The sequence below is a fragment of the Dermacentor silvarum genome, chromosome 4 (assembly GCF_013339745.2).
Source record: "Dermacentor silvarum isolate Dsil-2018 chromosome 4, BIME_Dsil_1.4, whole genome shotgun sequence".
NCBI classification, from domain to species: Eukaryota; Metazoa; Arthropoda; class Arachnida; order Ixodida; family Ixodidae; genus Dermacentor; species Dermacentor silvarum.
Genome location: NC_051157.2, coordinates 42,175,810 through 42,188,075, shown reverse-complemented (window position 1 = coordinate 42,188,075; position 12,266 = coordinate 42,175,810). Strand labels below are relative to the sequence as shown.

The following is a 12,266-nucleotide window of genomic DNA, read 5'->3' as shown; positions in this document are numbered from 1 at the left end:
CCAGTAGAGCCGTGTGCGCTGTGCTTTCGACGTGCCGGAGGTCAATTCGCTCGCTGCTATTGCCGCGCCTTCTCATTCCAGCGTGTTGACACCAAGTTTCCGCGGTCATCGAGCGAGGTGTGTTCATGTTTACCAGTGCGTGCGTTACACCGAGCTTGGTAATTTAGTTGGTAAGCGAATGTTTACAAGTTTATACGGCCGATAAAACTACTACCCTTAGTTCGGATAGCCGTCTACTAATCTGCTATCACAATCGATGCTTCGCCTTTTGGCAGACTGCAAAATTTTTTCCTTCCCTTTTCTGCCTCGGCGATCATGTGTGCCTTCTCCTCAAGAGAGAGAAATTTACGCTTCTTCGTTGGTGTAGCGTAAATTCGACCAGACGCATACCACAGAAAACGCTAGCAATTCTGGTGATCCCGTACATGCAGTCTCGAGCAGGCGCGTGATGACCACGCGTGGCTATGGATTGCAGTGGTGTACAAGCGAAACTTTCATTTTGTTCGCGAAAACCTCGTTCAAGCGGGCATACGATCATCACAGCTTTGGAAGGGCCTTCTAATTTGACTACTCGGCAGTTCCAATTTCAATTCAGTCCCAGTTTCGTTCTCAAAAAGTTCGTTGAAGCGGAAATACCGAATAAAACGCCTTCGTTATGAAGAGACTTTTTTTGTATTACTTTCTATGGGCAGCTGACGGGGAAAGGGAAAATCTTCGTTGTCGTGGTAATTTCGTTGTAGCGGCGTTAGTTGTAGTGTATTAAACATCCATAGTTATGTTTAATGTCACTATTGGAATTTCATGCTGTAAAAACTGCAATATATAAAATTCATAGCCACACCCAAACAAAATCCTATGCCCTCATCCTTCCCCACTTACCTCACAGGTAAATGACTTTCCATTTTTTGAGCTCTTTCCATGCAATGCCATCTTGTGAGCAGACAGGCTGCTCTGGTACTTGAAACGCAAGTGGCACTGGTCGCACGTAAGTGTGAAAGAACGTCTATCTCTTCTCCGTTTAATGGGTTTAGGAGGTATGCTTGTGCACGTCATCACCGTTGTGCCATCAGGGGCTGCAAAAATGCGATGGCATTAAGTGGCTCTTTACACAGTTGACAATTAAGAAAGAGAAAAATCGGCAAAACAAAATAACATGGCTTCTATGCTTCTAAAAATAATAAGTTCTAAGGACAGCTAAAAAGGCTATGAGCAAGCTCTTGGCACAGCACCTTTGCTAATACAGTGAAATCTCATTGATACGATCTTCACGCGAACCGGAAAATAAAACGTCTTATTTGAAAATCGTATTATCCAAACATTATTGTACATAAGAAAAATAATCATATATAAAAAAAATCCCAAAAACATATTACGGAGAATTGTATAAACAATATTCCACTGTACTGATTAACAAAATGTCATTAAGAGGAAGATTTAGCTCGGGGGCTCCTATGTAAATACATGGAAAAGGAGAAATCGTTTTTCTCAACAACCACAGTGCCAAATTTGACGAGGTTTGTCGCACTTAAAAGAAAAAGTTAAAATCCAGTGCTTGCTGGCAGCGAATTTTTGATTTATGCCATCAATTTTTTAATAAACATTGCTGAAAACTGCAAATTTTCAGAAAACAAAGCGATCAAGTTTGCAACTCTAACTGGCCATAGAAAACGCTATCACAATTCTGTTATTTGCATCTAAAAGTACATATGAAGCGGACAAAATTGATGTCCTATATGTGGCTCCCAAGTAAAACACTAATATGTGAGTAGGACTTTTGCAAAACCCTTGTAAACGATGTAACAAATGTCGTGTTCCTAAGAGGAACACGACACCATAGCCACTAAATTGACACCGTGGCCTCCCCGCAGTAAAGCACTCTTGTGTGGTTTATTGAAATGTTCAACCTTTCTATAGTAACAGGAAACCTTCTTAATTTCAACGCTGAATTCCTTAAAACAATCACTTCAAAACAGCAGAAAGAAACACCACGAAATTAAAGAACAAACAGTGCAGGCAAGCAACACACACCTTGTGTGCTGTGTATCTTTTGATGTTTTGCCAAGTGGTAGGTAGTTGCAAACACACGCAGGCAGGCTTTGCAACGACGATTACTGGAGCTTGTGTGCGAGTCACTGTGGTGCTTGAGTATGGCCTCACTCTCAAACAGGCGCTTGCAAATGGTACACTCGTGGCCTCGACCCTCCTGCGAATGAAATGTTACAACTTGAAGACCTACAACTTAGCGACGGGTCAGCTGAAGTCACGAAAGACCCAGCGAGGCCAAAACTGACAGCCAGTGATCAAGAGGCGCAAGTACAATCCACAATCAGCAAGACATGATTACATGCTCTAGCAGAAACAAAATTTACAGGAGTAGTCTGTCTGCAAAATAGTGACAAATTTGTGAAGCACTATTTTCATTCATGCTTGTTCTGATGACAGAAAAAAAATTAATTGATCCTACAGGCTGTGTGAACAGGTTTAAGCGAAGCTCTCATTGGTGTTTGTCAAGGATGCTGTTTCTCCTTAGCGGCCATTTGTAAGTGCAAACCACACAACCAAGTTGGACACATTTTCAAGGGGAACCGCCGCGCTCAACATAAACTTGTGGCGCTCAAGAATTGACATGCCAGGCATGACGACAGAATGACGGCGCAACAACAACAATGAAATGAAGACGACACCGTAACCACTACAGCAATATGACGATACTGAAAAGCCACGATGGCATGACGGTGATGATGCAATGACGACAATAGCATGACGACATTGGAGTGACGAATACGTGATGCCGATGGTATCATGATGACGGCGTGACGATGGGATGACGGTAATGACGATGACGATAATGGTACGATGTTGCTTGAATGACAATGACTGTATGATGATGACGGCATAACGACAATGCAAGGACGAAGTTCAAATGACAACAAAAAAATTTGAAACAACAGCGTGACGACAAAGGCATGACGACAGTGGAATCACTACAACAGAATGACAATGACGCATTAACAATGGCATGATGACGATGGAATGAGGATAACGATATGACGACGATGCTTCAAAGATGGCGGTGTGATGACAATCATATGACAGCACAGTCACGTCGACAGAGTAAAGATAGCATAAGAATGACGATGACATGACAACTAAGGAGTGATCCCAATGGCATGAAGGCGATAAAATGATGATGACATAACAGCAGGGTGTTGGAGCTCACATCCACACTTACATGCCCCGCCTCCCACCTTGGACTGACAGTTGTCAGGCTGGCAGAGCAGTCGCACCGATGCGCTGGCCTCATTCCTGTTTACAGGGCAACCAACATCACTCCACCTTGACTCCATCCCCGCTGTGCGTCCTGACTCCCCCCAAAAATAGGAAAGAAAAAAAGCTTCTGTTTTGTGCAGTATCACGCAACTTGGCGGCCATTTACAAAGGCCTCACCACTTTATCAGGAGCCAGCAATCATACGTGACCCAATCTTGCCATGTCAGCAAGATTGGCTGCATTCACTTCAATGGGTAGCCTTATCTCTGTATTCCACGCCTTCCATTGTCTTAGGCACCCGATGACAATTCGAAACTTTTTTACCTTTGCAACCATCAAATCACACGATACGATGTAGAAGTAGCTTCGCTGCAGCAAAGGAAAGCAAGCAGATTCCCTTATCTTGCACAAATCATGTCTTTATCACCATCAGGCAGCAGTTAGGTCATAGCACCGAAAGAACCAGGCAGATCTTGAAATGTCGTCTTTGGAATATGCGAACTGCGCAGTTTGCAGCTGCCAAAATGTGAGCAAAACAAGCGCGCCAGTGACTCAAGTTCATGTCAGCCAATAGCAGCACTCCCTGCACGCCATGTGACAGCAGTAACAGATCACAATATTAGTTTTCCCTTTTTGCACTCACTTTTGTTGCTTTTATTTCTGCATGGAAAAATACAGCGCTGCGGCTATCTAAATCTATGATCTTTCATGTTTACGGAGATACCAATGTGGCGGCGCTGCGTCAACGGAAAGCCACGCTTACGCAATGAGTGGTGCAATAGCGCCTCCCAATCAGTCCACTTTTATTCCCAATTTCGAAGGCAACATACTAAACAAGTGCAATTTTTTCAAATTCTGCTGCATATTTCTATCAAATATTTTACCATGAGATAAAGGAAGGTCTTAGGAATGTGATAATAAATTAATTAAAACGTAAATAGGAAATTTCGAGCAAGTTGGCCATTTACACCATGTTACATCTAATTTCCAGATTATGTTCTTTGGGTGATACAAACTTTAGGTGATACGAATTTATGCACCATCCTGCGAGATTCGTATCACTGAGTTTCTACTGTATCCGGTGTTTGCACTGCGTCCGATACCAGCCAATCGTGCAAGACTGTAGCCAGCAGCCAGCAAGGATGGCAAGTACGACAATGACGACGACATGACAAGAAAGGTGTGAGATGCAAGAATGACGACGACTTCATGACTGTGGCAATAGGATGATGACGAAGCAGGAATGCCGATCATGCAGACAACCATGGAATGATGACAACAGTGTTATGACAAAGGCATGACGATAATGGATTGATGACAACGGAATCGTTATGACAGAATGACAATGCACGAATTTTCAGAGGTAAGAGTAGTAAAGATACGAGTGCCTCCTGTGTGTGAGCTATGCAGCAGGACAGCAGCAGCAGCAGCTGGAAAGTCAAAGGAAGAGGCAAAGAAAGCATCGCTTTAAAAATGTGGGTCCTGTGTAACCTTGGGTGTGAGTACTTGAGCCATTATTATTACAAAATAACCATAGTGTGTACAAAATCTCATTATACAAGATCTCAAGTGTCACAGTTGCAAGGAGGGTGCACTGGAAGAGCATGGTAGCAAAGGCAGTGGGGAGTATTTAGATGAGAAGGTAGGGCGCAGTGGTCACATGCCCAGGAATGAGCTGTCTGGTTGAATATCTGTAGTAGCAGTCATTCCAAAATCTGAGAGAACGGCTACTGCGCATGTAATTAGCATTGCTTACACTCACCTTTCTGAGAATAGTCCGAGTATCTCCTAGCGAGGGCAAACAACACAACATTACCTTGGTTCTGTCCAGCTACGTAGCATTTGCATATTTTTAAAGTTTGGGCCAAGTTAACTGAAACACCCTGTATATAAAGCAATGTAACTAAGCCTCTTTTTAACAGCGAAGCTGTTTAAGCCAGCCATATTGTGCGTGTGCCACGAAATTATCATCATCAGCATTGGTTTGATAGTCGTCGTCTTCTTCCGCAGTTTAAGCCAGCCGTAATTTGTGTGTGTGGCACGAAACTGCCACACCGTAGCCATGGCAACCAGGCGACGCCACACAAACACGGCTCCACCGAGCTCCCGCCAGCTGCGCGCTACTGCGCATGCGCCGTGACGTCATCCTGGCGCGTCTGCGCTCACCGCCCAAGAGTAATAAATAAATAAATAAATAAAACAAAATGAACATTGGCAAGGCAAGATTCGAACTCGGGTACCCACGATCCGAAGGTGAGCGTCGTAACCACTGTGCTATATACCCACGCTTGCAGAATGTGCATTTATGGGAACCATATGATTGCATTGTACGTACAATTGCAACACAACTTCCTTTGAGAGAGAGAAAGAGAAAATTAGAGTGCGTGAGAGAGAGAAAGAAAGAAATAGAGAACGAAAGAGAGAAAGAAAGCGAGAGAAAGAAAGAAAGAGAGAGAGAGGTCACCTAGCTACAACCAAGAGACGCAATCAATCGGCCAGCTTCGCTGTGTCTTGAGCTTTACGTGGCCTAGCAAGCTTTTGCCTTTCTTTTTTTAGCAAATAGACTTCACACAGCCTTTCCGTCTTACTCTGTTTAAAAGTGAGAAAATATTTTGTACGTATTCTAATCAATTAGAAAATTTTGCAGTTTGAACATCCTTACGAAAAAAATTAAGCAAAAGCCACAGGCAGGGGATTATCAAAGTCAAGTGATTGCTTCCCAGTAGATTTACTGAGATAAGCTTCCAGGACACTTATTGGTTAGCTCTATTGGCTAATGATATGAGGAACATGGGCACCATGATGTATATGGACATGTTGGCTTGCGCTTGGAAGGCGGTCTTCAGTCACGCCATGCAACAAGACTAGATACACGCAGATGTATTCTTTTTTCCTGCACATATGGTTATACGATCAGATATGCCAGGATCTTGTGAAGAGTTACCGGTGCTACAATGTGCTGTTCTAGATCCTGCATTAACGCACCAGAGCTCCAGCATAGCGTATCATGTTTGACAGAGGAACAATGTCTGTGATGTCTCTGGAATGCCACTTCTGCATTCCCTTTTGCCCAGACACTGTGTACGTGTGCAAGCACACGTGTGCGAATGCCACGAGTGCAGCTGGAGTGTCCACATAATTGCTACTCTAATAAAAAGGAAAAGAATACCTGATGCATGCTGAGGTGCACTCCATACGACTTGGGACAAACAAAGCTACGAGGACAGTGGGGACACTGTTGGCGGCCGACAGAGCCGTGCCTCAATCTCTTGTGGCGCGTAAGCTCAGCGACTTGAGCAAATCGGCTTGGGCACTGCGGACATTGGAGCATCTCTCCGTGCTTGCGGCGCATGTGACCCACCATGCTGCGTCGATTGAAGGTCACATAGTCACACTGAGCACAGTGTTTCTTCAGGGGCTCCAGCGATGCCTGCCAATGACAAGGAAGCAGAAAGAAAAGCTCGAAACAAGCACCACACATTAGGCAATGAAATTGACATTCGAAGTACAATGCTTTAGGCAGTGGACCTGTTCTGCAGGAACCAAACCCATCCAGCCCAACTGGAGGACACAACCATAAATAGTCGGCGATAACCAAAGAATGCTGCATCAAATGCACTGCTGCGCAACTCAGAGATGAACTTTAGTTTAGAAACGGCTCTTTGTCCAAGCCATCGTCGCTGGTAACACGCCATATGACAAGTTGTTTAGACGCATCAACCAATAACGTTTGTCTATTTTCGAAATGTCACAGTGGAGATTACCTTCTTTTCTATATCACTGTCTATATGGAACTATGTTTCGAAGAGCAGACAGAGGGCAGATGCTGTGCAGTTTTGTGGGTAGAGCTTGAACTGCATTCTTAGGTTGTCGCCAAGTAAAGGATGCGAGTTGATTGTTCCTCTTGAGCCCTAATATAGCCACCCTTCCTTCACTACACCTCCTCATGTTAAAAAGGGCATGAAGATAATTTTTTTTTTTTTGGTTCTTAAATGCATGAAGTGAGAAAGTGCACTTTATAAAGTGACCCCATCAGAGATCCTGCTGAGGGCGCTGAATGATGCATTACAAGTTGCAATAAAAACGAGTAACATTAACTGGTAGTTTGTCAGAAATTCTTCTGGACAGTTAAAGTTGACATAGGCATTCCAAAGTTCTAATGACAATAGCCTATAGTATATACAGCCTAGGCCCACACCGGTAACAGAACTACATAACAGCAGAAATGGCTGCTGCTCAAGTAGTCTCTACTGAAAAACTCAGGAGAAAACGGTTGTGCTGCCACAAGTAGGAGCGACATAGAAGGTACAGTAGAGCCACATTCATACGTTCTGGGGAAAAAAAAGAAAAAAAAAGTACTAACCAGGAAACAATATGATCTGAAGTCACTAAAAAATTCTGCAAACCCAACTTCAGTTTACACCTACGTAATGCAAATCATAGATGTCACAAATTGTTGCGGGAATTCTTGCAGCACGAGACACCGACAGGCACCGCGGTCTTGTGGGAACGGAGCAGCCCGAGTCGCGCGCTGTCATTTTTGCAGCATCGGCAAGCTTACGTTCGCACACCGCGAATTCAGCCTGGGTCAGCAGCTTCTTCAGGTGGAGCATTCTGGCGGGAAGTTATGATGTGCCCACTAGGCAAGAACTGTTGCAGCATGAGACACCGACGCACATTCAGCTAGTGGGACCTGAGCGGCACGAGATGCGCGTTATCATTTTAAGACGGCGATGTGAAACCGAAACAAAATCGAGCTGGTGGGCAACGCCGGAATACAATGCCACAATGCTGCCAGAGCAAGACATGATGCACACTTTGCCGTGCCTGCAGCAGGGAACGGCAGCACATTTGGGTTATCGCCTATTAAAAGCATGCAATAGGCTTCCTATGCCACATGCACTGTGAAACAAATACCGTAATAGGTGAAGATGCTTATCGCAATAGAGTTGGCGGCGATAGCTGTGATTGGAAACATGCGACAACCTGCGAGATTTGCTGGTACCGGAATAGAAAATAAAGTGCGTGGCGGCATTTTCATGTGACACGAGCGGGCGAGTACTGCGGGAAAGCTGCCATTGCGGGTGCCGGCAGGTCGCGACCTGCCGCTCGAGGCACCTTGCGTGTATTCGCGGGCTTCTTTCACGCTCGGAAAAACTCTTTTATGTAGCACGTGCTGAGCAACAGAAAGCTGTATTGGGAGTTTTCAATGCTACTCTACAATTTTCTCATTGACACTTTTCATCTAATTATAATATTTGAGAAGTTGATTAATTATTTATGACTAATTATATCATTAGGCGGAATGCATAAAATAATCTCAGTATCTTCAAGCGACGGCAAACAACATTATCTTAGTTCTGTCCCGCTGCCACGCTTTAAGTGCCTCATCATTATCAGGAACCGAGAAAAGGGATGTTTTTCTTTCTGCTTTTCTAGCAGAAACATAGCCTGCTGTGCAGCCCGGCGCGAAACAGTGCGTCTGTCGTTTCACGCGACTTGCCATGGCTACTTACAGCATGGCAACGTGTAAAAATATTGTCACCACAAGGAGGCGCAACTGCACAGTGTGAATGCGAACAGAAACGAGTGTGGAGCATAAAGAACCGAACAGAACCACGCCAACCGAGCGCACTCGCTAGCTCCGGCAGCAGCCAAACTACAGCAGAGGCATCTAAGCGTTGACGTGCGCCCCACCACTTGGCAACATGATTCACTGCATCACGCGCCACGCTCGCCGACGGCTGCGTTTCTCCCACCTCCCCTTTAGCCACCGTAGCGCCGCCACCTAGGAGCGCTGAAGCGAAGTACGAGCACCGACAGGGAGCGCTACAGCAGTCACAGCGCAGAGGAGGCTCCAACGCGGTATAGCCTTGTGTTGGCACTTTCCGCACATGATTTGTCTTTCGTGTCGGATTAGCCTGTGGCACCTCGTCGCCTACGGAGTGCAGCTTCAACATGCTTCAGCAGTGCTTACATGTCACCTACTGCTTCGCTTGCAATGGCAACAACTAAGAAAACTGCTGCGCTAAGCGGCACAGAAAGGCAACAGCGCCGACGGGCGAATCTCGCTTTGGTCTGGTGAGAGACATGCCAGCGTGAAGCAGAATGCGTTTGCGGTGCACACTGCGAAATCTGCCACTCGCATTCCTAAATATGAGTGCGTCGCAACTTAACTGGCTGCCCAAGACACTACGGAGTCGGACGAAAATGCTCATGCCATCGCTGAAGCAACTCGGTAGCTGGACGCTGCTCGCCAAGCAAACCTGCAACACAGTCGCCTGCCTGCAAATCGTGCGCCTTTTGCTGCAGTGGACCGTGAGTTCACGAAGCAAACATGCAAAAGCTTCTGTGAAGACATGTTTCACTTTCGTGTTCCACCGATTCCTTTGAAAGAGGGATCAACCATAATTTTTTTGTTTTAGTTTAGCCCTTGTCCTCTTGAATCACTTTTAATTTCCTTTACCCCCCTTGCCCCAACAAAGGGTAGACATCTGGTCTATGCACTGGTGAACCACCCTGTCTTTCCCTCTCTTCTTCCTTTCTCTCTCTCTTAGGCAAACATAAAATGCATGACTACATAAATTAAAAGTACTTGCCATACTCAAGTACAAGACCAAAATTAGGTCTGCATGAGCTTTCCATAAGAGGTATTGCAACAGACAATTAAAAATTTTTTTCCCCTTGAAAGTAGTTTTCTTGGAGCGCCCGATTATTTGGATGTCTTTCCAAGCCCCTTCGTTTAGAAAAAGAAAAAAGAAAGAAGGAATGGGTCGGTGGCTATAGCACGTTATTTCAGCTTACTCAAAGGAAAGAAGAGCATCAGTTCGAAGCGCAGAACACTCTACCCAGTATACCACAATTTGGCATTTTCCCAAAGGTGCAAGACAGACTCCCATATCTTTGTTTGCTTGATTGTTGGATACGGTATTAACATTACGAAGCTGCATTGCACAAGAAAGAATGATAATCACTAGCTGCACTTAGCTAAATGAGCAAGAGACCTGAGAAAAGGACATCAACTATTCATTATTTCTCACAATCGGCTGGCATTCTGTTGTCAGGGCAATTCTGGTGGCAATTTCATGGATGAACAGTTTCCATGAGATATGGCAGCAGCAAAATAGAAAATCTAGTGCAGTCCAAGCGGCTTACCTTAACGTGAAACACATAAGTAATGTGGTGCCGTTGTGGCTGCTCACTGTTATGATCAATATATATACATAGTATACATTTTTAACTGCTGTTGTTATAACTGTGTCACAACTGTACAAACTGACATGGAGCACTGATTTCAACCGTAAATTTCGGGACTGCACAAGGATGTAAAAGAAGTCAGAGTTCTCACCTTCTCTTCTTCTGATAGCTCATCTAAAAAATAAGAAAGTAATAAATCATGTCAATTCAAGCTGATAATTCCACTGATCTGTTGATACTACTACACAAACTCATATTTCAACTGACGCGTTGATACCCCACAAACACATTGGAGAAAAGATTCGCAAAGAGAAGCACGGCAGCGGAGCAAGATATTTTTATTCACGACCTGTTTCAAATCCCATTAAATTTTAGCCACCTGCCACGAAAGTAAGCTTCTGTGATGTTTCAAAAACAAGGACTTGAATGTCCACCCAGGTCTAATATTGTACTGGCTGACAAACAAAACTTTGGATTACTGAAATCTACCAATCACAGGATAAACTATAACTTAGATCACTATGACTCCCGATGTGTACAAGAAGCGTACTATTTACGCCTTCCAGCCTTAACATTACACTGAAAAACTCAAGTGGCTGCAAACGAAAAAACATGCAACTCACTTATATGTGACAGTGCCATGTGATAACGAAGTGTGAGCAGGTTCTTGTAGCGCCTAAAACAGAGCTTGCAGGAGTTCACCAAGCGCGAGCTGTAGTGAGTGTACAGCACATGTCGCCGGCATGCAAGGGCATTCTTGAATGTCTTTGGGCAGTCCGGGCACTTGCGTGACTTTGGGTTGTGCTTTTCACTTCTGTAGAAGAATGAGAGAAATCAAGCTTTTGAGGCAAGCAGAGTTCTTCATCTGCATGGTTCTAGTGCAGTAGTGCCACCCATGCAACAACATAAATTTATTGTTAGGATGCTTTATATTCTTCTTCGGTGACGTTCAGCATTTCTGCTGCATTTTGTGGGCCAAAAGGCCCACAAAGAAGAGCGTGAAATTTATATTTTCGAGGATTGTTTTGATCACATCAATGCAGTGCAATTTCAGAAACACTATACAAAAAAAAATACAGTCAATTATACTTGAAAAATTTTTTACTTTGTCTGAGCATGAGAGCAATATAGACCGAGCACAGAATTGTTTGTACTTGCATATGAATAAAGCACAAAAAATACATTCGCGCCATTCATTGCAATTAGACATCATTGGTTCCTTTTGGTCGTGGCTAAGTGAGTGAGTGAGAATACCGACCTCAGCTTTTTTATTGTTTGATAGACTTCTTATGTAACTTCCTAGTTGCTACTACCATTCTGGTGCTGTATTTTGTAATGACTCTTCTATTATTTTTTCATCTCTCATGGTAAGTAGCCAATCACAACAAAAGCGGTGCGCAACGGCGCATGCAAGTCAGTGAGGAAACCCAAGAGAATGGATTGCAGGAAGAATTGTTACAAAATCTGGCACTTACTAGCCATTTCACATAAACAAAGGGGTGTCAAATAAATTAGATTCCCATTATTCAGATCTTCATAACTTTTTTTTTTTTTACACAAAATGCAAACCCACTCAGTTTACACAATCCAAATGGTTGCTCCATTTGCTCGAGGTTGTACATCACTATACTCGATAACAACCTATGAATTGAGTACATGCTTCAAGCACAAAACACCACTGCACCAGCTCACCTTGGCTCCACACCCCAAAACATAGTTGCTGAGAGATACCAACATTCGAAGAAGTTCGCCTCCGTGGTGACATCACAGAAATTAGAAAACACAATTGGCTTGTGCAT

General features: G+C 44.1%; 1 protein-coding gene across 2 annotated transcripts in view; it reads right to left on the bottom strand.

Moving 5' to 3' along the window:
* LOC119449873 (zinc finger protein 668-like) overlaps nucleotides 1–12,266 on the bottom strand; it is a 38,741-nt gene that overhangs the window by 5,682 nt on the left and 20,793 nt on the right. Inside the window, exons 15-19 of one of the 2 annotated variants that reach the window (XM_037713155.2) lie at nucleotides 11,091–11,281; nucleotides 10,619–10,641; nucleotides 6,440–6,700; nucleotides 2,029–2,203; nucleotides 880–1,073 (exon numbers count right to left, since the gene is read on the bottom strand). In XM_037713155.2, coding sequence (XP_037569083.1) covers nucleotides 880–1,073; nucleotides 2,029–2,203; nucleotides 6,440–6,700; nucleotides 10,619–10,641; nucleotides 11,091–11,281 — 844 coding nt within the window. The remainder of the gene's footprint in view (nucleotides 1–879; nucleotides 1,074–2,028; nucleotides 2,204–6,439; nucleotides 6,701–10,618; nucleotides 10,642–11,090; nucleotides 11,282–12,266) is intronic. The other variant, XM_049665493.1, reaches the window with a different exon arrangement.